The 22,414-nt window shown below is 36.4% G+C and overlaps 3 protein-coding genes and 1 long non-coding RNA gene across 4 annotated transcripts; 2 read left to right on the forward strand and 2 right to left on the reverse strand.

The window, feature by feature from the left end:
• Positions 1-199: 199 nt before the first annotated feature.
• LOC131782069 (LIM and SH3 domain protein 1) lies at positions 200-6,567 on the reverse strand. Its single transcript, XM_059098781.2, has 6 exons — positions 6,361-6,567; positions 6,147-6,241; positions 3,982-4,066; positions 3,280-3,448; positions 2,380-2,522; positions 200-1,652 (listed from the first exon to the last, which is right to left on the reverse strand). Exons 1-6 carry the CDS (start codon positions 6,427-6,429, stop codon positions 1,482-1,484), a joined length of 732 nt encoding a protein of 243 aa, XP_058954764.1. The 5' UTR covers positions 6,430-6,567; the 3' UTR covers positions 200-1,481.
• A 33-nt stretch (positions 6,568-6,600) lies between these two features.
• Positions 6,601-12,356, forward strand: LOC131782070 (max-like protein X). The gene is made up of 10 exons (XM_059098782.2): positions 6,601-6,708; positions 7,129-7,177; positions 8,233-8,298; positions 9,165-9,259; positions 9,363-9,462; positions 9,942-10,041; positions 10,158-10,194; positions 10,678-10,725; positions 10,908-11,024; positions 11,352-12,356. Exons 1-10 carry the CDS (start codon positions 6,673-6,675, stop codon positions 11,415-11,417), a joined length of 714 nt encoding a protein of 237 aa, XP_058954765.2. The 5' UTR covers positions 6,601-6,672; the 3' UTR covers positions 11,418-12,356.
• A 521-nt stretch (positions 12,357-12,877) lies between these two features.
• LOC131782143 (uridine phosphorylase 2-like) lies at positions 12,878-19,529 on the reverse strand. The gene is made up of 7 exons (XM_059098857.2): positions 19,370-19,529; positions 18,191-18,334; positions 17,655-17,813; positions 16,753-16,867; positions 15,440-15,510; positions 14,156-14,285; positions 12,878-13,760 (listed from the first exon to the last, which is right to left on the reverse strand). Exons 2-7 carry the CDS (start codon positions 18,323-18,325, stop codon positions 13,429-13,431), a joined length of 942 nt encoding a protein of 313 aa, XP_058954840.2. The 5' UTR covers positions 18,326-18,334; positions 19,370-19,529; the 3' UTR covers positions 12,878-13,428.
• Positions 19,530-19,687: 158 nt separating this feature from the next.
• Positions 19,688-22,190, forward strand: LOC136283830 (uncharacterized). Its single transcript, XR_010718932.1, has 3 exons — positions 19,688-19,959; positions 20,167-20,408; positions 21,259-22,190. It is a non-coding gene; the product is annotated as an uncharacterized lncRNA (long non-coding RNA).
• The last annotated feature ends 224 nt before the right edge of the window (positions 22,191-22,414 follow it).

Genomic DNA, 22,414 nt, shown 5'->3' on the forward strand with positions numbered 1-22,414 from the left:
AGGAGATTTTTAAAAGGAAAAAAATGAAAGAACATTCCTGAAATAATGCTGGTTAGATTGGTATGGAGATTTTTAAAAGGAAAAAAATGAAAGAACATTCCTGAAATAATGCTGGTTAGATTGGTATGGACAGCACCTATCCCCTAGACTCCAAATTAAGTATTTAGTGGTGATTTACAGAAAACTACCATACTAAATGTAAACATAGAGTTAACTTTATTTTTAAAAAAAGCAAACAGTGGACACAAAATCCCTGATTGATGTTAGTATCTGGGCATCAGCTTTAACTGAGTCAAGACCTTTTACTTTCTTTGTTGCATGTGATTTGTCTTGAACCTTCATTTGGAAGACCTGTTTGCACCACTGATAAAAGTAAATGCATAAAAAAGCTCATTCCCCAGCAAAAAACTGCCTCAAAGCAAGTATAAGTGCAAGCACATGCATACCGATTGAAAATTTTTGATTGATATGGACACTTATGCCAGCACAGTGAAGGAAAAACAGGCCTGAATGGCAGACACTGAAATGTCTTACTTGAAATCTCTAGCAGCCAATTCATTTTGTGATGGCTGACTTTCCCACTTCAAATTAACTGATGCCTAAGTGGATTTGGATTTGTTGTTCAGTTGTTAGCAGGTTTCAAAATTAATAGAAAACAAAATGTTTCACCTTTCACATGAAGCAAAAGTTACGATCTTTTAATGATAAATATTAAGGAAATTTTTCCCCTAAAAAATTGCTTCAACTTTTAGCAAGCCAAAGCTCTTATGGTACATGTGATAACACCAGTTTGGGGCTCATGTTCCATATGGCATAAATTCTACCCTACATGTACCTAGATGTATTTCTCTTACTGTTTAATACCTAGGAATATCTCAACTGAAGTACATGAATTTCTCTCAGTAGTTACTCTTTCTGTAGACACCCATAAAATTACAGCATCTTATGGCTTACACAGAACACAGATCTAAGAAATAGGGTTCCACCCATCTGCTTTCAGTCAATTCTTCAAACAGATCAACAAACATGAACATACAAAAGCTCACACTCACTGCCCAAGCCATCACCACATTTATAATGTTACCTTCCATTAAGAATGGAGGAGAATCAGTTTGAGTAATAATTCATGATCTTTGAACCACTGCAAAGTCACATTCATATTTCTTCTGGTGTAATCAATTTCACGCTTGTCTAATATTTTCTTAGTTCAGTGCTGTAGAATGTTTCCTAACTGAGTTAGTAATATTAAACTTTTATGGTGAATTTAATTTTTCACATGGCTAATTTCCTATTTGTGACAACTTTGAAATATCTTGGGTAAAAGGCTCGAGCACCAAATGAGTCATCAATATTATCATGTTAGTCAAGAAAATTCTACTGATGTCACCCTTAACAAAAGTCCAACACACTATTTAAATTATTTTCCTAACAAATGCAACTAACAATCTGGCTCAAAGGCAAAATAAAGCTACATCTCTTCATCAAATTGACTCAACGTAATTTGAAGGCAGCATTCCATACTCTCCTGTTCTTTCCACTCGTCCTTCCATCCACCCATCGTCAATCACTGTAACATCGCTGACCAAGTCACCTTCCATAAAACTGACCTCGTCATCATCTGCTGCCGTGTAGTCATACAGAGCCACATATTTCTGTCAGAGGAAAAATGCAAATTTGATCAGTTTGTGTTGCTAGGTCTCATTGCAACATATCAGTAATTCAATAAATTCAAGACCCAATTCTATAAGGTGTTTCAAGCATCATTGGTAAAATTTCCACAAGAATCTGAAGTTATGGAAATGAACTTTGCATAACTGATAACCATTATAACAATTTTCTGGTGAGCATGAAAAGCAATCCAGTTTTGAGAAGGTAGAGAAAAACTTGCCCCATGCTCTAAACAAATCAGATACAAAACCAATTCTGAATGTAACATATTAATTTGTGTTTCCTTCAATTCCAGTTTTTCCTCTGTTATTTACCACAAACTCTCAGTGCAGGGTTAACATTACAAATGTAAGAGATCCTTCTAGGGGGGGGGTGGGAGAGCATAAAGAGCATACTCCCCTGGAAAAATTTGAAAAGGGTGAAGTTCTCTGAGATGTGATTTCCAGCATTCTGAGGCATACCTGAGTAACTTTTTTACACAGACATTAATGTTAGAACCAGTTCAAAACTGTTCACAGTTAACAAAGTAGCTGACACAAAATCTGAACTTTTTCCACCACCTCATGAAAACCCAGTCAATGGCTCCTTCTGGTACTTTATTTCAATCTGATTGCCCAATGTCATTGCTCTGTTTTACTTTTACAAGACTACATGATTATGCTTTCTAGCAAAGAACCCAGCACCAAGCTATTTCTTCAGAAAAACATTAACCTTTCCACTTGATACTGGAGCAGGATTTGGTGCTGGTGGTGAAGGTTCTGGCACATACGCTTGTGGTGGAGGTTGATATGAATGATCTGCTGCCATTGGATGCTCTTGAGACATGCGCCGCTGAGTCTGGATTTGTCTCACTTCTAATAATGCAAAGGAAGGTTTAACAGCTGAGTCAAGATGCCAGAAATTGTAGGTTTGCTTGGGTACATTAGATGGATTAAGAGAAAATTTCAGCCAAATACTAATTCTTCTCACTTAAAAACTGATTCTATCATGACTTATTATATCAGAACTTTACCCATTCACTTCAACACTTTACACCCTAACATCAGCATATGTTTATTTCCTCAGAGGCTGAAAAGGAGAATTTGTTTAACTTCTTCAAATGGCAATCATTTCCTTTCCTCTTGTGATCATAATGCTTGATTCAACATTGATAGTGAGAGGAGATATTGGATGCTTGTCACTCTTAGGAGTGATAGGATTAAAACTAACCTTGCAAGAAACAGTAATTTGCCAAAATATAATTAACCAGGTCATTTCCAAACAAACTGCTTTTTAATGAAATTGCAATTTTTGTATGACATTTAAATCAACACTGTTGCAAAGTAGAATTAAGACAAAGTGAACTTTTAAGAGTCAAATAGAGTCAATATCATCTTGTCTATATGCCAGGCTACTAAACTTCCTGATTACCATATATACAAGTGGCTCAAAACAACCTTTTATTTCACTTATTTCACTACTTCTCAGGTTATTCAGGCATACATTCATATCTTTTCTACTAGACAATAGCATTCAGAGCCCAGCTATCCCAAACCAGCCACTTTTTCATCCTACATATTTTGCCATTTTTTGAACTTGGAAACATCTACCCACAACTAAAAAAAAACATACCTTCCTGGCTACGTTGTTGAATGCCAAGACGACTCTGTCCTGAAGAGTGTTGAGTGTACGCTATCTGGCTTGCAATCCTGTTGCTCTCCTGAACCCTCTTTGTCTCTGCATCATCAGCAACTGGTGTGTAATGCCCTTTTTGAGCTTCAAAGTCCTTGTGATATTGAATCTGAAAGATTGATAGAAAGAGTGATGCACAAGAGACCCTAACTAGCCCCTTACTGCATAATTCACATAAGAGCCTTGGTGTTCCACTAGCAGCAGCAGTGTATGTTCTTGCAAGGTAAGTGATAGCAAAGCACATGGTACTTCAATTGAACAAAGCAGTGTTTATTTATAGCTTGTTTCTCCAAAATCTCCCAAGAAAAACCCCTCTTACTCCAATCTTTATTGCAAGACGTTGAGTTCTTATCCCAATTTTGTTGGCATAGAGGTAAAGAAAATTTTGCTCATCCATTAAGAAAGGATGTTAGTCCTTCACAGGATGACCTTAAAACAATTCACCAAATTTCCCTAAATGCATGCAAACAGCCTTTTCTCTAATGAAGGGCTAATGCTTTAAACACCAACTTTGAAACTCTTTACAGTGGCCAGTTCACATTATCAACTCAACAAAATTATCTTGTTGTACTCCCCACCAGCATGCCTCACAGTTTTTTTAGAGACTTATCCCCTTTTCATTAGCAAACAAAGTCAACTCACATTACTCTGTTTCTTTGTATTTGAAGCCAGCCGTAGGTTTTCTGGTGTATCAGCCACTGCTGTAAATTTTGTAGTGGGGTAGTGCCTGAAAAGCATATTCAAATCATTTTAAAAGAGAAAGTGAGGCAATCCACGACATTTGGCTCAGGATATTTTGTGGACATTGACAAAGAAGAATATTTGTAACTCTGACAATTGTTAAAATGATTTAGTATAATTGCTCACCTGATTATAGAGATGCACATGATCTGATTGGTAGGTGATTGTAATAAAATATGCCCAATGCTTTCTTTATTTACAGCATTTACAATTAAATTCAAAAGCACCCAAGCAATTAAACTAAAATAATTATTTGGGCTCAGTGAACATTGTTGAATAATTCCCTTGATTTTGTCTCAGGATTATTCAACAACATTCACTTTGGCAAATGATTGTTTAAATAATCCATTAGAAAATTTAAACATTAATTTGAGTCTCCCATGTCATTAGGTTACAATTACTACACAAGATTGTTTCAACTGAGGAAGGATGTATACACATTAAGTTCATAAGTACTGTATCATGCACTGATTGCTCTTCACCTGAACAGGACACTTGTTCAGTTTGTTTTCTTTCAGTGACACGTAAATAAAACTTTTTCATTCTTTTGCTACCAGCAGGATACTGTGTAACTGAGTTATATCACTAACAAAAATACCCATGTTCCCTTTCCTCCAGCTTACCAACTTTGCATCTGCAATGGCCCATACCATTTGGCATGACATTACTATTAAAAACTAGGGGCTACAGGCCCAAACACCTGTTTTCCCGTTCCAATCTCTACAATAGCAACATATAGAAAAAAGGGATGTGGTCTACAGAAAAGGTAATGTTTGCTACAAGATAAATGAGATTTTCACAGGCTGTGCTTTTTTGATTTGCTGTGTAAAAACTCACTTACAAAGTTGGGAGAACAGTTAAAAATGATTGGAAAACAAAAATAACCTCAGGCTTGTACATCTTTCTTGAGTTGTAAAGTGCCAAACCAGTAAAATCAAACATTAAAATAAGCAACAAATAGTAGTCCTTCCCATTTTCAAGTTTTCCTCAAAAAGGTGGAATTTCTGTGAAATTACATGACACAACACCAACCATGCAAAGCACATGTAAATGTCTCACACCCATGGGCAAAAATTCCATAAATTTTTATTAAATGTATTTCAATGAACCCTTGGAAGGGAAATTTTAATCAGTAATTTGTGTAAACAAAAACAGGGGGAACAATTTACAGATAACGAACAAGGATTGCAGCTAATTACTAATTCTTTCGACCGAGGGAACCATTACTAATTAATCAAAACAGAGGAACAACAGACATAAACAAAAAAGTCTCTCCGACAGCCATGATAACGTGGCGAGGACTGTGTACAATCAATACTGTACGAACAAATGAACAGATATTTTTCATCACCTTCTTGACGAAAACTTTAATTTATTTCTGACGATATTCATTTGATTTTAAACAAAACTTAACAGGAGTGAGCTGAATAGAAGTTTCTGCAGAAGTTTCACCTTTCACCTCAACATGAAATCAAAAAACTAGAAATCACAGGGTGTGACGATTTGACGAGAGCAAATCTACCGCAATTGAGATTCCAATCTACTCTATCGCTACAGCGTTTTCAATAACAGGCAGATTTGTGCAATGTCAAATAGATTAGCTTTATTAATCACATACTCCATACTGTGGCAAAATAATGCACACGATCCGAGAATATTCAAAGAACGTACAAACAATTCAGTCTTGAACGATACTGGACTAAGGAAGAAGGATAGTAACCGTTGAATATTTCGAAAGTGACTTTAATTGAGGGAAGAAGCATTATATTCTAAATGCAATGGATTTTCGACGCTAAATCATTCAGTTAACTATTAGCACGTAGCGACTGTTCAAGAGGAAGAAAAATCGAAAATCCAGAGATTTTTGGTCGTGACAACTAGTTAGCGCGGTTGGTGATTGCAATTAACCTGAAGTAACGAACGGTTCACGATTGATAACCGTTTTGTAGACACAGGGAGTCTTAACGCTTATTTCTATGCAAATGTGAAATGCATGCGTAACAATATTCAGACGGAAATCGCTGTGGCAGGACTCTAGATAATTAACTACAGTTTTACTGACTTACGCTGAACAGTAGGGTAGCTTGCTGTACCCCTTATAATTCTTCATCGTTAACGTCATTTTACAAACTTCGCAAGAAAAACATCCTTTGTGCCAATACTGAAAAAGCAGAAACAGAAGCAAGATGTCAGAACAAAACACGCCAACATCGCGAAGCCTTATAACGAGCGAACCCCACGCTCTCACTGCCAACATGGGATGGAATGAGTTTACTCCACCTTATCCAAGCAATTCAGCTTTTCCATTGGATAGACGGTCTTTTTACAGCGGGCACAAGATGGATTCATTTTGGCACGTCCTCAATGTAACAAATTAGGGTTTTCTTCGTTATTCACAGACCACACTGACGAACAACGCTGTGACAAGCGTAAAATATACGAAGTACTCCAACCAGTCTTCAGCTGATTGTCTGTGCAGCTTTTTTTACCAAATCAGGCAATGTTCTGGGAGGAGCAAACCCACAAGGCTCTGTAAACCTCCACTTACATACGGGAAATGCAATCACATCCGGTAGGTGGTAAGGACTCAAAATGGCCGAGGACGAGGACTGGCCTACGAATCACCAGGTTAGGGAATCTTAGTTCAAGATTGATTTGTGTGGGATCTTTCTCTCATTAAGGACTTTTCTTAGTGGTGTTTCATTTTTCTGCTGACTAGGGAACACTTCATTCACCGTAGCATCATTTTCCTTTTGCGATCGATCGACTCAGAAAGTCATGTGGCTCACTCATGTCCATTTATACTTAGGAGGAATTCCTTAATTTTCCTTTTCCTTAAAATTCCTTTGTCCGTATTCTTTGTTTAAGAAGTACGTTTTTCCTGTCGTTGAAGACTTCCATGATCTCAGTTGCTTGTATTCTAAATATAAACCAGAGTACATATATGTGTGTGTAGATCAATTTTTGCACGGTGCGCAAGCATTGTTTATTTGATATGAGGATCAGAAACACAGCTTATGTCTAAAGTAAACCATCCCTTTCTTTCAGCTTGTGACGGTTATTCCAGGGGGCCCCGACCAGCTTTATGATGACCCAGGTAAGCTACCTATTTAATTACTTTGTTGATTTGATTTTTTTGTTAATTCTTTTTATGAAAGCATTGGAGATTTCAGGGAATGGTTAGTGGGCAAGAAGTGAAGGCTAGTTTTCTTATGTGGGGAAAATCCCAGGCCATTGGTGATTTCACTGTTTTCCTAACGTCACAGATGTTGCAAACATAATTATCAGGAGATCGCCAGATGTTTGTCTTGGTGGAATACAGATGCCATTTTATTTGTGACTCAAGGATAATGGAGCCAAGGGGATTGATAGTGATTGATAGTGAGCTAAAACTTTGGCCAATATCCCCAATGGTAAAAATAGGAGTTTTCATAAATCCTCAATCGTTGCAGAAATCTGGGACATGTTGGGAAAATAGAAATGCTCCTGATTTTTCAAATTTGTCTCTGACCCAGGCAGTAGGGGGTGTCTTCAATTTTGAATTTTAATAAGTCTTTAAACTCTGGGATGGTGGGAAGACAATGAAATCCCTGACCATTCAGGATTTTCCCAGCCAGTGAAACCAACCTTAAAGGAAAGAAAGGAGAAAGGAAAACCTAAAGAAGTTCTCCTTGCTGTTAGCTTTTGGCTTTGTAGCTTAATCAGTGGTAGTACCTAACTAGTACTTGAGAGGAAAGGTTTCAAACCCAGTTCTTCATCTGTATTTTATTCAAGTACAGTCCACCTGTGAGGATTAGTGCTTTTTCCCTATTATGGGCAAACAAGAAATACTTTCTTTGACCTTTGGTTGTGTCTTGTCTATATTTGATATTAGGTAATTTTCATTATGTACTTGTCACATATTTGCATCTGTCAGAGAAAGAAAGTTGTGTATTTGTTGATGCTCATTTGTGTGGTTCTCATTCTATGGATGTACAACAAAACAATTATGTTCTGTTCCTTGTGAAAACAGATGGTCCTGTTTTCCCATAAGCCGTGATGTTTTCTTATCACTTCATTCTCAGGAGTTCAGACTCTTGCAAAGTCAAAATTAACTGATCTGGGAAACCAGACATAACTGTTTTTACATTTAAGTATTTGTTCATATCTCAGGTGATGCAACTGATGTCAAGTCTGAGCCAGCCAGTCCTGAAGAGGATACATCAAGGACACACTTTGGTACAAGAAAAATATTATTATTTATTACTATTTTCTGTATGTATTAATCCATTCACTCCCAAGGTAAAAATATCAATTCTTTACACTGTACTTCATACATTGCTTATAATTTAAGCTTTGAAAATTTGGTATGAAATAAAAATTTGTGTTTCGTTCTTGTTTTCTTTGCCACCTTTTCACTTGAAAACGTGTATTATTTGGTAAATATTGTAATATGAAATAAGTTTTTAGTGGGAGTGAAAGGGGGTATAATACAAAGTGTAGTGGTAATAAATGTCAGTAAATTGAGCATATAATTTAAGTATTACATCTGAGTGATGAAAATAATGTATACAGCATATAGTCAATAGCATAAATACAGTACTGTAATTATAGTCATTTGTTTTTAGTGGTGTGCATACATGTATGGTCATGTGAGTGGTGTAAGTGTTGTTCAGTCACATAATTTTATTCCTTCTTTAAGAAAAGATTAATGTATTGGGAAGCCGCCTTCTCAAATTTTCTGTAGATATGGCAACAAAATAGTTAGATTTTAAGCAAGGATGTATTACAAACTGAGGGTTGATTTACTTATCGGCCCAATCATAGAGTGTTGATCCATCCCTTGTTAATCCAATGAGTGATTAAGAGGATATTTCTTCATATGATACTAAGTAAAGAAATACATCTTTTAAGTGCAAGTTCAGTGGAAGAAAGAAAAAAATGTCAATTAAGGGATTTTGTTCCACTTAATATAGAATTCTCAAGACTGAAATTATGTCACAGACAGAGTAGAGAATTTATATGTATATCATTGGAGTAAAAAGGGTTAAGTGTTTCTGACTTGTGAACATAACATGTGCATCAATGTTATCTATTTTCTGCAGATTCCCCTGATGAAGACACAGATTTGACAGTTGCTAAAGAACAAAGGCGGTTTGCACACAGTGCAGCAGAGCAGAAAAGGAGGGATGCCATACGAGTCAGTTGTTATTTTATTTTGCAGTTTATGTTTCTAGAGAAGTTTGTAAGTTAACAAACAATTTGTGCCTTTTTATTTATGAAATTTTTATTTATCTTTTCAGAAAGGTTATGATGACCTACAGACAATTGTGCCGACCTGTCATCAACCTAACAATGCAGCAGCTATGCAGAAGCTGAGCAAGGCAATCATTCTGCAAAAATGTAAGACAATGAGCTCTTAAAAGCAAAGATTTTGTAACTGGGTTCAAAATTGTGACCGGCGTGTCACTAATGTGGAGAAAAATTGACTGCTGCCCAACAGAATTTTAATGCTGTTCATGAGCAGGAAACCAACTTGAATTGAATTTTATGTAAACTAGTGTTCAAGAGAGGAAACATGCATCATTTTTGTCAATGGGCTGTTTTACCCTCAGTTGGTGATAGTTAATAGTAAAGAATATGTTTTATGTAAACAAACATCTCTAAACATCACATTTTTCCTATTATCATTTGCTGTAAATTTTTAGGTGTTAGATATTATTGGTGACAAGATTCTTTCATCTGACATCTTAGACACAAATGTTTAACAATCCCTTGATTTCAGACACTCTATAAACATCTAAAATCAGTAGCAGGAGTAATTGGCCATTCAAGATGCCCCCTATTTATTATTTTTGTTTTTGTCGTTGTTGTTGTTTCAGCAATTGAATATATAGTGTACTTGCATCAACAAAGAAAGAAACAAGAGGAGGAACTGGAAGCACTCAGGAAAGAAGTGATGGCCTTAAAAATTATGAAGACGTAAGACTGTTGATATAACTTGCTGGTTATGCACACCATACATTCTTTTACTTCCATTTCAATACAACAGTTTATGATTAGAGAAAAATACTGCATTTTTTTCCCATTATTTTCAGAAATTATGAGCAAATAGCCAAAGCACACCAGAATCAGGTACAGCAGTTGAACTTGAACCTGTTTTAAGCCTTTGACCCCTAAGAGGGACTAGGATCTAATTTCTCCTTACAGTTTTACCCCTGAATCACACATACTGGTCATGAGAAAAAAGGAAATGATCAACAACTAGGGGAGCTCCTGATTGCTATACAAATTCTCCTTGTCAGCAGCTTGGGCAATCTATGAAGAGCAGTGTGAATCACTCATTAACATCATGAGAAAAAAAGAAATTATCACCAACTAGAGTAGCTCCTGATTGCTAAACAAATTCTCCTTGTCAGCATCTTGGGAAATCTATGGAGAACAGTATGGAAAATATGCATGGGGTGTCAAGGGTTAAGGTCATATCTTGGTATTGGATGCACATCTCTACTGGATATACATGTAATTTCAGAAAGAAGTAAAATATTGAAACAGAATCTTTTTTTTTTTTTTGTTTTATTTCCATCATTTCATTTTTTTTCCTTCTAATTTTCACAGCCAGCACAGGGACAGAAAACAGTTCCAGATCAAGCCAAATTTACTGTGGTAAGTTGTCAGTACTATTACACATGTACATGGTGTAGCATTTAAAGAATGACCTCTCTACCTTATTGTTTTAAAACAAATCTTAACAAATTTATAGATCAGTAATTAAAAATTCGAACTCCTAGTTTCTACAGCATATTTGGAAGGTGAAGTTTCATTTATTTTTATTTTACCTTTCTTAGTTCCGACAGATCATGGAACAGCAATTCATGACATTTAATGCCTCTGTCAATGTAACAAATTTTGAAGCCTTGTCAGCATGTATATTCAGCTGGCTAGAAGAATATTGCAAACCTCAGGTAAGACCAGAGAATTTCTATTCTATTCTTGCCTTTTCACACAGTCCAGATTTAAATTAAGCTACCTATACTTACATGTTATTGACCAAGCATGAGGTGAAGATGGCTGGATATTGGCTAAGGTCTATTTTGAATTGGTCCTTATTAAAGACACACACAAAGATGGAGTAGCCAATCAGAACACAGGATTTGCTTCATCTTGCCCAAAGGCATTTTCAGCTATAGACGTGTAATATTTGTATGGTAGGTTTGGAGGGTGTGATCTTTTTAATAGAATATGTTTTTGTTACCAAAATGATTTTTGTTCTTCAATCTTTTTAATCTTAGTATCTGCAAGAGATTGTTGTCAATGCTCTCAAAAGTTTGAACAGCCAAGGACTACTGCAGCAGTAAATATACATGGAGTGAACCCAAAAATACCAGTTTGAGAATATTGGTCTGCTGGGACATTGGTAGAATTAATCTAAGATCTTGTGTGATAAACTCTCCCTTTGAAGAAGGGAGTACCTTAAAACGCAGGCAAAATGCAAAGGAAAGACCTAGGAGATATGAAGTTTATTCTGTCAGGGGTATAGTGCAGAAGTGTGTTGCTTACTCAGTTTGTTAACCAGCCAAAGGTAATATTAGAGCTGCACAGTATTATCTCTTGCAATATTGTCAGCAAAGAACAACTTCTACAGTCTTCCTGTTTATCACTGGTACCTTGCAAAGTTGTTCTGGTATATGTAGGGGTATAGGCTTAACCACCTGAGGCATATTTAACCTGAGGTTTTGCAAAGTGTTGTAAATTATTTATGTATATGTTAGAAGCTAAGGGTCAACATAAAAGTTTTGGAAAGTTTGTACATAAAACTAATTTATGTTTACAGGGATAATTTGTGAAGAAAGCAGAAAAAAGAACGTTTTAACCCTTTTGGCTTTAAATTTGGTTTGAATCTGAACCACTTTGAATTAGTTATTGAGGTTTTGTGTAATCTTGAACTCTAAGTTAGACCCACGGTCATAAATGATGTCAACAAGAGAAAAATTCCTACAAAAATGTTAGCTGTTCAGGGTCAGGCAGAGTGTCAGCCATCAGTCTCTGCTCAAACATCACAGAGGGACCATGGCTATTTTCGACCAGCCAGTGCTTTTTTATTGCATACAAGTCTGGATGGAATTCAGTAAATAATTATGTTGAAGAGAAGGTCAATTTACTTCAGTTGTTGTTGCAATGGCTGAGAATGGCCTTGATTACATACCTAGGTGGTTTTGCAAGGTGTGAACAAAAAAATATATATATAACGTTACTGTAAAAGTAGAGTAATAAAGTGTTATTTGTTTGACAATGAATTGACTTCTGCTGTGTAATGTTGTGTTTCAACTGAATAATTCCTGCCTACTGGTAGTCTTCACTCAATAAGGTCAACTGGGTAGGAGTATTGGTCTCAATGCAGTCTATTTTCACAATTATAGTTAATGAAATGATCTTTTTCTAGTGGTTTATCATGCCCCAGTTCAAAATTAAACTCTATTAACTGTAGCAAAATTTCTCTCATTTGTTCTAATGGGCAGGAAACTTGGGCCATTTGAATGTCTAAGGAAGGTAACTTTTCCATTCAGACAAGGAAAACACAATGATCTCAGTTGCCCAATCAGACTACCAAAAATTGGGGCAAAATCTTAAAGCTAACTTTGGACATATTAATTGGGCCAGTAAATTAAATACTGCACTTGTCTAAGGGGAAAAGTGAGTTAAAAAGAAATCTGGTTGCTCTGAACTTCCTGAAATATCCAATGTTATAGTGCCCCAGGTGTGCATGATTGGGGCCTAATTTTGAAGACCATTTTCCACACATCTTTGGATGCTTCATTCAGTATTTCTACTTTTTATTCACCATATAAACCACACTCTATAAAACATTCATACTTGTGTTATGAAAATAATGCATTTACAACCAAATAACAATGACATACAGTATTGAAACTGAAAATAAATTTGTATGTAAAGTTACTATATTAAATTGTGTCAATAAATAACTTTCCAATATCTATTTACCTTCTCATATTAAAATACCAATTGAGTGATACCAATAATATATTATTTTATAATTATTAAAGCACAGTAAAAGAATCATTTCTAGAGAAATATGGCTAGCCCTATTGACAAAAAGCAATTGACCAGCAATTTTAATGCTACATTATTTAATATGGAACCCAGCCTGTAATAAAGATATTGATGCCTCTTACAAAGAAGTCCATTACATGCATTACATTCCTAATAATTCCTTGCTTCTCCATAATGGTTCTGCCTTAAATTCACTAAAGCAAGAGACACCTTTCAAGAAAATTCTTATTAATTGATTTTAAGTCACTCCACCAACATAACACTCAAATCAGTAAGGATGATGTGATTGTGAAACACTTAGTTAGCCTTTTGTCGTTTCCTTAGAGGAAACTCACAGCTGTTGCTTTGATCTGCTAACATTTTCTTGATAAATCTAGCCACAAGCCTAGGAGGCCGCATCTGGAAGTCCTCATGTTGCTCTGGTGTCAGTTCTACCTGATCTCCTTTGAGACGGTCCACTAGTGTAACACACAGTATAGCGGCAGGGACCCCAGCACGGTTACACATGGACGCAAAGCAAACACTTTCCATTTCAATGTTGCGCACACCAGCATCATAAATCTTCTGAAGAAACTCAAGTTTATCTTCAAGCGTGTAGTCACAGAAGGCACCATCCAGCCTTCCTTGGCCTGAAGGGTAGCAATAGGGGGTTAAGCTTCTTGATAATTTAACATGTCATATCATGCACAACAAGTTCTCAAATATAGAGTGTTAATTTCTTTTAAAAATGCTATCGTAGGAGAGGAGGAGAAGAAGGGGGCCAGTTTCTTTCTCCCCCTCCAGCATTTCCTTTCACCCAAGAATGTGTACTTCTCTCCTTCCATGCCTGCTACACAGCAAGCTATAAGGTTTTTTGTGTTAAAAAAAAAAATGCTAGCACATTACTGGATTTCCTTCTTCATCTGTTTTCCTCTCACTTTGGCATTTTCCTTGAAAGTAATTTTAAAGTTTTATCGCCAGAGAGAGAGAGGGGTTTGCAGGTATCATTCATATCCTACCTGCTTTGTCCACACCCTTGACATACCTTCATAGAAATCATGAGCACACATTGTGTCTCCAACTGCTGTTAGTAAACCATCACTACAATCCATTACTTGCTTCTGTAACTTTTCATCCAGATTTGATGGAAATTTTAGCACTTTACCCAAGATCACCTGAAATAGGAATTGGATAAATAAACTTTTTCCTGTATGTAGTTAGTTTGACACATGGTCCTATAATCAATTATTCCATAATTAGCCCTTTACCTCCCAGAAGTGATTAACATGTAACTTCTCCCTATGATACCAATATGTTTTCTAGCAAACAGTTAATGAGAATACTCATTATACTCAGGAAAAAGTTTTTATCTTGATCGTACCCCAAATTCGTGCAACTAATTTACAAGGAATCGTGGAGCAGCAAGAGGAGAGAATTAACAATCAGATCTTGTGAGTTGAACAGTTAATCACCCATGGAAAGAAAGAAAATGATATTCACACCCATCAGATTTCTGAAGGATTGAGAATAGGGGGAGATCAAAGTCAACTGGAAAATTATCAAAGAATTGAGCTGTATTAACTGCCAAATGGAAGCACCAAAGATGAGCCAAATTTATCAAGCTGCTAATTAAAGCATAACATAACACAATTTTCATGTCACAAAGTGAGCAGGAGTATTGTGAACAGCACTGGTACTAGATACCACTTTGTCAGGTTTCTCAAGATACTTATCATTAACCATGGGTGGAGGGTGGTACTGTAAGATTTTATAGTGCTTAGAAAGGCTGAAATACTTTGGGATGGAAGATGATGCAAAATTTACATTGTACTTGACATAAATGTTTGATTGACAAATAACATTTTATTATATGGCAAAGTAGTCCTAAGGTAAGTCTGAGAATTCCGATTGATTCAGATTGGTTCTTGGTCTAGATTTTGCCTTACAGATTGTTTCCACAGAAATGGTCATAAGCCTTATATTTTTTATAGGAAAAGCTAACAAATTCAAAGCAAACAAGTATGGTACAAGTGCCATATGATAAGCTACTTACTTTAACCTTGCCTGCTTGAGCATTACTGCAAAATATTGGCCCTCACTCGTTCTTGTACTGACCACGCTGTGCTTGGTCCATACTGCCACAAACTTGGGCCAATATTCCCCAGAGTAGCCCCCACACAAGGTTGGAAAGAAATTTACTACTTTCAGTACGTAGATTAGTCCAAAGGGGAAAAAAAGGGCTCTTCAAATATTTAAACATACAAATGAAAATCAAAGTCTTTTTACAACTGTCCATCAACCAGGAAACAATTTCTATGTAGAAACTAACCTGCTCACTGAAAGGTTCTAGAAGAGGATTAACTGCTGTTCTTGTGATCACAATAGTCCCAGGTTCTAGGCCTTTAAAATAATAGTTTAAAAATTGAATAATTTTAAATCTGCACTTTTATATTTATTTGACTAACTGAGGCCCCATAAAATTACTCTGCATTTGTTGGTATCATAATGACAATCTTTCATTTCATCTAGCTACAAACAGACATTTATGATTACATGGCATGATCTTCCAAGTGAAATTAATCTAGACAAAACACATGTCTGCCTTTGTCCCACCCCTTCCCAGATATATCAAAAGATCAGAAAATGGCACAACTTTGAGGACAGAAAAAAGCCTGGCAGGGGAGGCAGGAGAAAACAAATTTGATCCATGTTCAATGCATATAAATTAATTGTCTAACAGATCAGAATGGAATGAGTGAGTGTCAGTGAGGTCCATACTTAAATTTCGTTGTATGAATGACCTCCTAGCATGAGGTAAAAATGGACTATTGTCACTGGTAATCAGGGTCAAGTGAACTGTATTTAACATCTTCATTTTGAGGATTTTCATCTCTCTGCCCACATTGCAATAACTTGCCGGCTTGCTTGTTCTGAAATTTCACTTTCAATAACAAAAAAAAAAGCTAAATATAAGTCCAGGAAAAAGTCGGACAACTTGGCAGTTGGCGTGATGGCTTTAGCTCGGCTCTATGCTTTAATTAACAAATAGATTCCAAGTTGCCGTGCGTCTGTTCAGTAATAGATCACAGATGACGTCAAAATGTGGTAAGAACAAAAAAGTGGCACATGTGGTGCAGCCGAGTGTGTCACTGATGTTCTTACCACATTTTAATGTCCTCTGTGATCTATTACTGAACAGATGCACGGCAACTTGGAATCTATTTGTTTTATATAATAAAGAATTTAAAAAAGTTTTAATGATGACAACATCTATACGTCTGTCCTCCAATAGATCATAAGTGAGAATTAATCAGAATGTTTGCATAACTGAGCTTATCATATAAAACTCTGATAGGGCATGCTGTTTAAACCAATGACAGTGCGCGTCATATCCAAACTTTATTATAATATTTGTTAATCATATGACTCAAAAGTCTTGTTCAATCATTGACTCTAGGATCTGGATTGATGCCAAAACTGTTCCCAAAATATCACCCAAAGTCATTGACAGTAGACCTATAGGTCTAAAGATCTACCCTCTATGGTACAATTACAAGCACCGTATAGAAATGAATAAATGATTTTCCTGGGATTATTAAAAGCACTTATTATGTGACACAATAATTGTTACCTAATCAGTACCTAAGCCTCCAGATGTGCCAATTCGGAAAAATTTCACTTCTTCTGCTTCTGCATAGTGAAGGAGTTTAAAAACTTCATGCATGATAACCACTAAAGAAGGGGTTCCAATGCCGTGCTACAGATCAAGAAAATATTTGATGTACATGTAAGTACCTGTAGCCTGGTATACGATATTACACATCTTAACTAAGTAGGGTGGGGGTATTTAGGACACAGATTGGCAGATGTTAAAATTTTGGTGAATTGCACTGTCACTTGTCTAAAATCTTTGGTTTGGATTCTGGATTCTGTCTGTTTAAATGTTCAGAGTGTGGAATGCATTGTCAGCCTTCTGTTGACCTTATGTTTGCCTTGGTTGGTATGTTGGGGTTCACCCACTTAGTTTTTTAAATATTTTGGTATATTAGAGAAAGTTAGAAAAAAACTCCTGATGTAATAGACCCTAGCTGAAGGTTTGGTAGATCAGTTTGTAAAGTTAAGTGGTAATTACACCACTGTCTCAAAAATAGCAAAGAACTTTAGAAAGCTTCAAAGAAACTATATGTTGATAAGTAGCACACAAGTCATGCATAATTATGTATATTGTGGTTCAATTTGTTCTGACTTAAGTTTTTCAAACCAGTTTGAGTTTTACTACAGAAGGCATAACATCAAACATAGGCACTTGCTCACAAACTTGCGATGGGGGCTTATCCATTATGTCTGCTTGATGAGGTATGATTAAATTTGAATCAAAGCAATGATGAACACCAGATTGAAATAAAAAGTAAGTAAATAGTTTAGTAAATGTTGTATCTCAGGCAAGATTCGAGGACTGTCAGCAGTGATTTCTTCTTCTGCACTTGCTAACAATTTAAGAGGCAAAGGGACCTTTTGTATGGACATCACTGAAAAGAACTCACATTTACAGCCAGGACAGGTCCAACTTTGTAAAGCACATAGCGATCAGACTTTGACATGTTAAGAGGTTCATTATCATCCTTTAAATAGTCCTTGAGTTCTCCTTGAATAAACTTGGCAAAATGTTTGATCCGATTTGTACTTCCTCCCATGCAGACAAACTGCAATTAAAAAAAAATAAAACTGTTCCTTCTCTGGTATTGGTTTTCATTTCTGCTGTCTCTTTTATTTTAGAAGATTCACTAACGAACTCTTTAAATAATAAATAAACAAACATTGGAAACATAAGAGATCTTCATGGATCTATGCATAATAGCCATAGAAACCAGCCTGTAATTTTCCAGGAAAGTAGGTCAAAATGTACTTGAAAAATAAAGAGGTTCCAAAACCTCGCACAAAATAAAAGTGAATAACATCTCAAAACTCCTTGGCTGAAAATCCCAGTTGTATTTTCCACTTACATTACAAATTACCACTAATCTAATTAGCATACAACCATGCTAATAATTTACTTTTTCTTCTGTAGCATTGAAATTACCTTGACATCACCAAACAAATTTTTGAGATTTTTATGGTCCCCAGCTGTTATTCCAATATGAAAGAGCACATCATCTTCAAGCTCCTTTAATTGTGGGTTTCTCACAAATAGCTGGTCTCTTGAGGTAGGATCCATTTCAGCAAACTGAGAGTAAAATGCAGACCGAGGGTAAAATACAGACTGACGACTGCAGACCAGGGGTAAAATGCAGATTGAGGGTAAAATGCTGACTAAGGGTAAAATGCAGACTGACGACTGCAGACCAGCCCTGGGTAAAATGCAGACTGAGGGTAAAATGCAGACTGACAACTGCAGACCAGGGGTAAAATGCAGACTAAGGGTAAAATGCTGACTGAGAGTAAAATGCAGACTGATGACTGCAGACCAGGAGTAAAATGCAGACTGAGGGTAAAATGCAGACTAAGGGTAAAATGCAGACTGAGGGTAAAATGCAGACTGAGGGTAAAATGCAGACTGAGGGTAAAATGCAAACTGAGAGTAAAATGCTGACTGACGACTGCAGACCAGGGGTAAAATGTACACCGAGGGTAAAATGCAGACTGACAACTGCAGACCAGGGGTAAAATGCAGACTCAGTTCTAAACAACCTGCTTCCCCAGAAAAAAAACTTTAAAAGTGAGCTGGGATCGAGGCCGCTTAAGTCGTGAGAAGCTTTCAATAGTCATCATGGTGATTGATGTTTCGAACTCCACTTCCTCAGATAGTTCGGCTTGACATATTGTTTCAAGGTAGGAACGATGAGAAACGTAAATGTTTGAAAATGCATTTCACAGCCAGCTGAATACACTTCCCTTATTAAGGAATAAACAGTTCAGCTGAGCTACATTAGGTAGCTTAACATACATGTAGCTCAGGTATACTTTGTTTGGCCTTAACAACCAGACTGCAGTCTGCGTTTTACACTGACCGCATGACTGTCGGTGGCCCGATGCTACGCTAAACGTTGAAAAATCTCATCACGGTGTAAAGTATATCTAGGCCCCCTGGACCGAACCGTATTTATTCAGATTGTTAAAATAACTGCGACCTAGTTGTGACCCTTTGGTATTTCCTGTTTTTTCTATGCGGTTAATTCAGCAGGAAATATAATTAATTTAGCAGCAAATATACCCGCCGCCAGCTCATTAACGCAGCCCAAAGATCTGGAGACAAACCTACCTCTGATTTTCAAGCGTTTCCGATCTTGACTGCGACTTTATTTCATGCAATTCCTGGACCACAATCACTTGGAATTTATGCTGTTCTTAGGCAATAACCGTAGCAGATGACAAAGGAAGTAGAGATACTGACCACTCAAAGAACACTCGAGGGATCTACCCACGCGACTACCCACGCGTCGATTCGCGTCAGTAAAGTGGTGTCCAAGTCTCCGGGTGCTGCGACAGTTCCATCCTGACGAGCCTGGAGCAAGGTATGAGACTTAGCAGAGGGGCATTTTGTTGCGCATGCGCCAAGAAAGTTTGTTCGGCGCGTTCGGCGCCATTTCAATATTTTCAGCGCGCTTTTGCCGGTTTTCGACTGAGCGATCGACACCTTTCTGTGATACTTTTTGGAAAGGGATGAAAGAGTATGACAAGTTTACCACCATTTCTAACTCTGTGGATACTCGTGGAGTTTGCTGGCTCTTCGGATGAGAATATTTTAATGATCAAAGTGCGAACAAAACGCGAAAATAGACCGAAAACTTGAAGTTTGAAATTTGATTTGCTGACGATCAAGATGTGCCCATGAGACTACAAACCTTGAAGGTTAGTCTTAAGATGTTGATTTCTTACTTCTATGAATCACGAAGTGGTGTGTGGAGGCGATCGTGAGAAATTCGTTACGATAATAGAAGGTAGTTTACAATTTGATCTTATTTTACTTCAACTTTGAAATAAAATTACGTTAAGTTCGAGGTGGCCCCCAAGCTTCAAATCACTTCAAATAACATCTTCTATTCTTTCTCTTTGTAGTCCCACAGGATACAAGGCTTAAAAAAATGTTCCAGTTTCAGGATTGAGTTGCACTTTCTACAACCTTCGGCGAATTCGTTTTTGGGATGTTGAGGGGGAATCTCCAAGTCATGGCTCACAACTGTCTTTGGCCTTTTTGCTCTCCAAGTTTGTTGTACTTGTATATAGGCATGTGTCTTAACAACGTTTATAGTCTTGCCTCGATTATCTCCGGTTTTATCTTATTTTTTTGCTGTGTTTTGGTGAGAATAATACTTTATACTTAATATGTGTGTGCGTGTGTGTGTGTGTACGTGTGCGCGGTCAAAGTTAATTACCATAAGTCCATATTGTAATTCTAATATAAGATTAGTTATTTTAAGTGAGAAAGCCTGACTTGTTATAAGCCTCGTGGTTTCTTTCAGGTTTTCTCGCCATTTATTTTCTGTCATCAATTTTCTTCATTTTTTTTTTTCCATCTGTAAATGTCGTATATAGCAAAATAAATATTGTATTGTATTGAGAATTTTTCTGATTGTCCTTTTAGGCTTGAAGTGCTAACTAGAGGATAAACTTCGGTAGAACTTGTTTTATCACATGGCCCCCAAATCTCTCACCACTGTCAGTTCATTGTTTATTTATTTAGCTTTCGGTCTAACCAGTTCATTTACCTAAAAAAAAATGCGTGGGCTTTGTATTATGAGTTTAAACTGGTGCCATTTTCTTCATGTTCATGTGTTATTCGAAACGGATGGCGTCAGCCTCATTCTATCTTGTTTATTTCAGTAGAATACTTCTGCCATACAAAATGAATTTTGAGTCGAAGTGTACTATAAAACTCGCAGATCAAAATTATCTAACTTTCTCTGGTTCTTAAAACATGAGATGAGCGATACAACAAATGGATAATTACTCAAGGGGCTGGAACTCCTTGTTTCTTTAGAATGTGAACTACAGTATTTCTGTCATATTTAAAAACGAATTTCGGGTTCAAATGTCTTCAAACTAATTCGACTTGCATTTCACTTTGCCAGATAAGTCTTGATCCTTCAATTTTTATTTCTTAATTGAGACTGATGATTGGAATTAACTGTTATGTTCTCTGCTGTTTAGGGAGATGTGAAGAGACCCCACTACATATGGTCGGTGCAATTGACAGAAAGGATAGGTGTGACATTTGCTGTGGCAAGCTGGCATTCAAGAGAATGTAATTAATACCAGAAGCTTACTACTGGTATAAATTATCAATCTTTTGTTCTCTCCACACAACTTGCCTCAACTAGCTTATGTTATATGCAACTTGTGTCTATACCTTTTTTGCAACTATAAATTACCAGTTTTTTGAAAGTTTTGTCTAAATTTCATGGGAAAAGAATATGAGGAGTGATCAGGTAAAATATTGTCCTGTTCCTTAAGAGTGTTTGAGCTTCCAGTCAGAGCTATAAAATTTCTTAAGTGACTGATTTATGATTATTCTGCCTTAAAATTAGCACAGCCAAACCCCTGGCTTGAAAACTATTTATGTCCACAAATAGGCATCCAAGCCAACACCTATTACTGCAGAATATGCAATGTCAAAGTCCCCTTTTGACATGTCTCATTTCTCTCAACTCTAATAGATGTAAATCATCCATTTTCATAAAGAGATCAACAAACCTATCCACATTAGTTTAATCTGATCTCATTTAGTCTTATTCCTGAAAAGAAAAGGATTTTGGAAATATTTTGTTTTTTATCCTCACTATTAAATATCAGCCTTACTGGTTCTCTGTTGTTTGGCATGTATAAGAGTCTTTTCAGAGCATCAAATTGTCACACAACTCTTATAATTTAATAGGTTGGAGAATAAGGTTGCAAAGAGTGAATATCATTTTGTTGTGCAGTTGAAATGATAAATGAAAGTGATTTTAACTGGGTAATAATTGATTTAACTATTCATCTTACAACTGGAAGCCCAAACTAGTACTTGTTTTCATTCACAATTTCCCAACATCATCGATCATATCTGATGATATTTCTGAGACTAATGATTGAAAAGACTTTATCTTACTCTGACAAAATCCATAATTATTCCTCCATTTCTAACCAGATGGAGCTACCATATCTCTAGCAGTAACATTGACTTTCTTTTCTTTACTCGACATTGACCTTTTTTATTTTGGTAATTGGCTCTGCCGGTTGTGATTCATGTCAAAAAAAACTTTTGAAACAAAACATAAAGTTTTGTAAACTTTAAATTTTTGCCAAAATTGGAGGTACGCTGCACTTG

Source organism: Pocillopora verrucosa, chromosome 10 (genome assembly GCF_036669915.1).
Source record: "Pocillopora verrucosa isolate sample1 chromosome 10, ASM3666991v2, whole genome shotgun sequence".
Lineage (NCBI taxonomy): Eukaryota > Metazoa > Cnidaria > Anthozoa > Scleractinia > Pocilloporidae > Pocillopora > Pocillopora verrucosa.

What these genes read in the sequence shown, in the direction of transcription:
- LOC131782069 (XM_059098781.2), bottom strand. Translation starts at nt 6,429, where the DNA reads ATGAATCCATCTTGTGCCCGCTGTAAAAAGACCGTCTATCCAATGGAA. An exon ending in TCAACAACGTAGCCAGGAAG is followed by an intron (nt 2,523 to 3,279) that starts GTATGTTTTTTT and finishes TTGCATTATTAG; the next exon opens with AAGTGAGACAAATCCAGACT. An exon ending in CTCCAGTATCAAGTGGAAAG is followed by an intron (nt 1,653 to 2,379) that starts GTTAATGTTTTT and finishes TTCCTCTGACAG; the next exon opens with AAATATGTGGCTCTGTATGA.
- LOC131782070 (XM_059098782.2), top strand. Translation starts at nt 6,673, where the DNA reads ATGGCCGAGGACGAGGACTGGCCTACGAATCACCAG. An exon ending in CCAGCTTTATGATGACCCAG is followed by an intron (nt 7,178 to 8,232) that starts GTAAGCTACCTA and finishes TTCATATCTCAG; the next exon opens with GTGATGCAACTGATGTCAAG. An exon ending in ATCAAGCCAAATTTACTGTG is followed by an intron (nt 10,726 to 10,907) that starts GTAAGTTGTCAG and finishes TACCTTTCTTAG; the next exon opens with TTCCGACAGATCATGGAACA.
- LOC131782143 (XM_059098857.2), bottom strand. Translation starts at nt 18,325, where the DNA reads ATGGATCCTACCTCAAGAGACCAGCTATTTGTGAGAAACCCACAATTA. An exon ending in TGGCACATCTGGAGGCTTAG is followed by an intron (nt 15,511 to 16,752) that starts GTACTGATTAGG and finishes ATTATTTTAAAG; the next exon opens with GCCTAGAACCTGGGACTATT. An exon ending in TAGAACCTTTCAGTGAGCAG is followed by an intron (nt 14,286 to 15,439) that starts GTTAGTTTCTAC and finishes TTCCTATTTCAG; the next exon opens with GTGATCTTGGGTAAAGTGCT.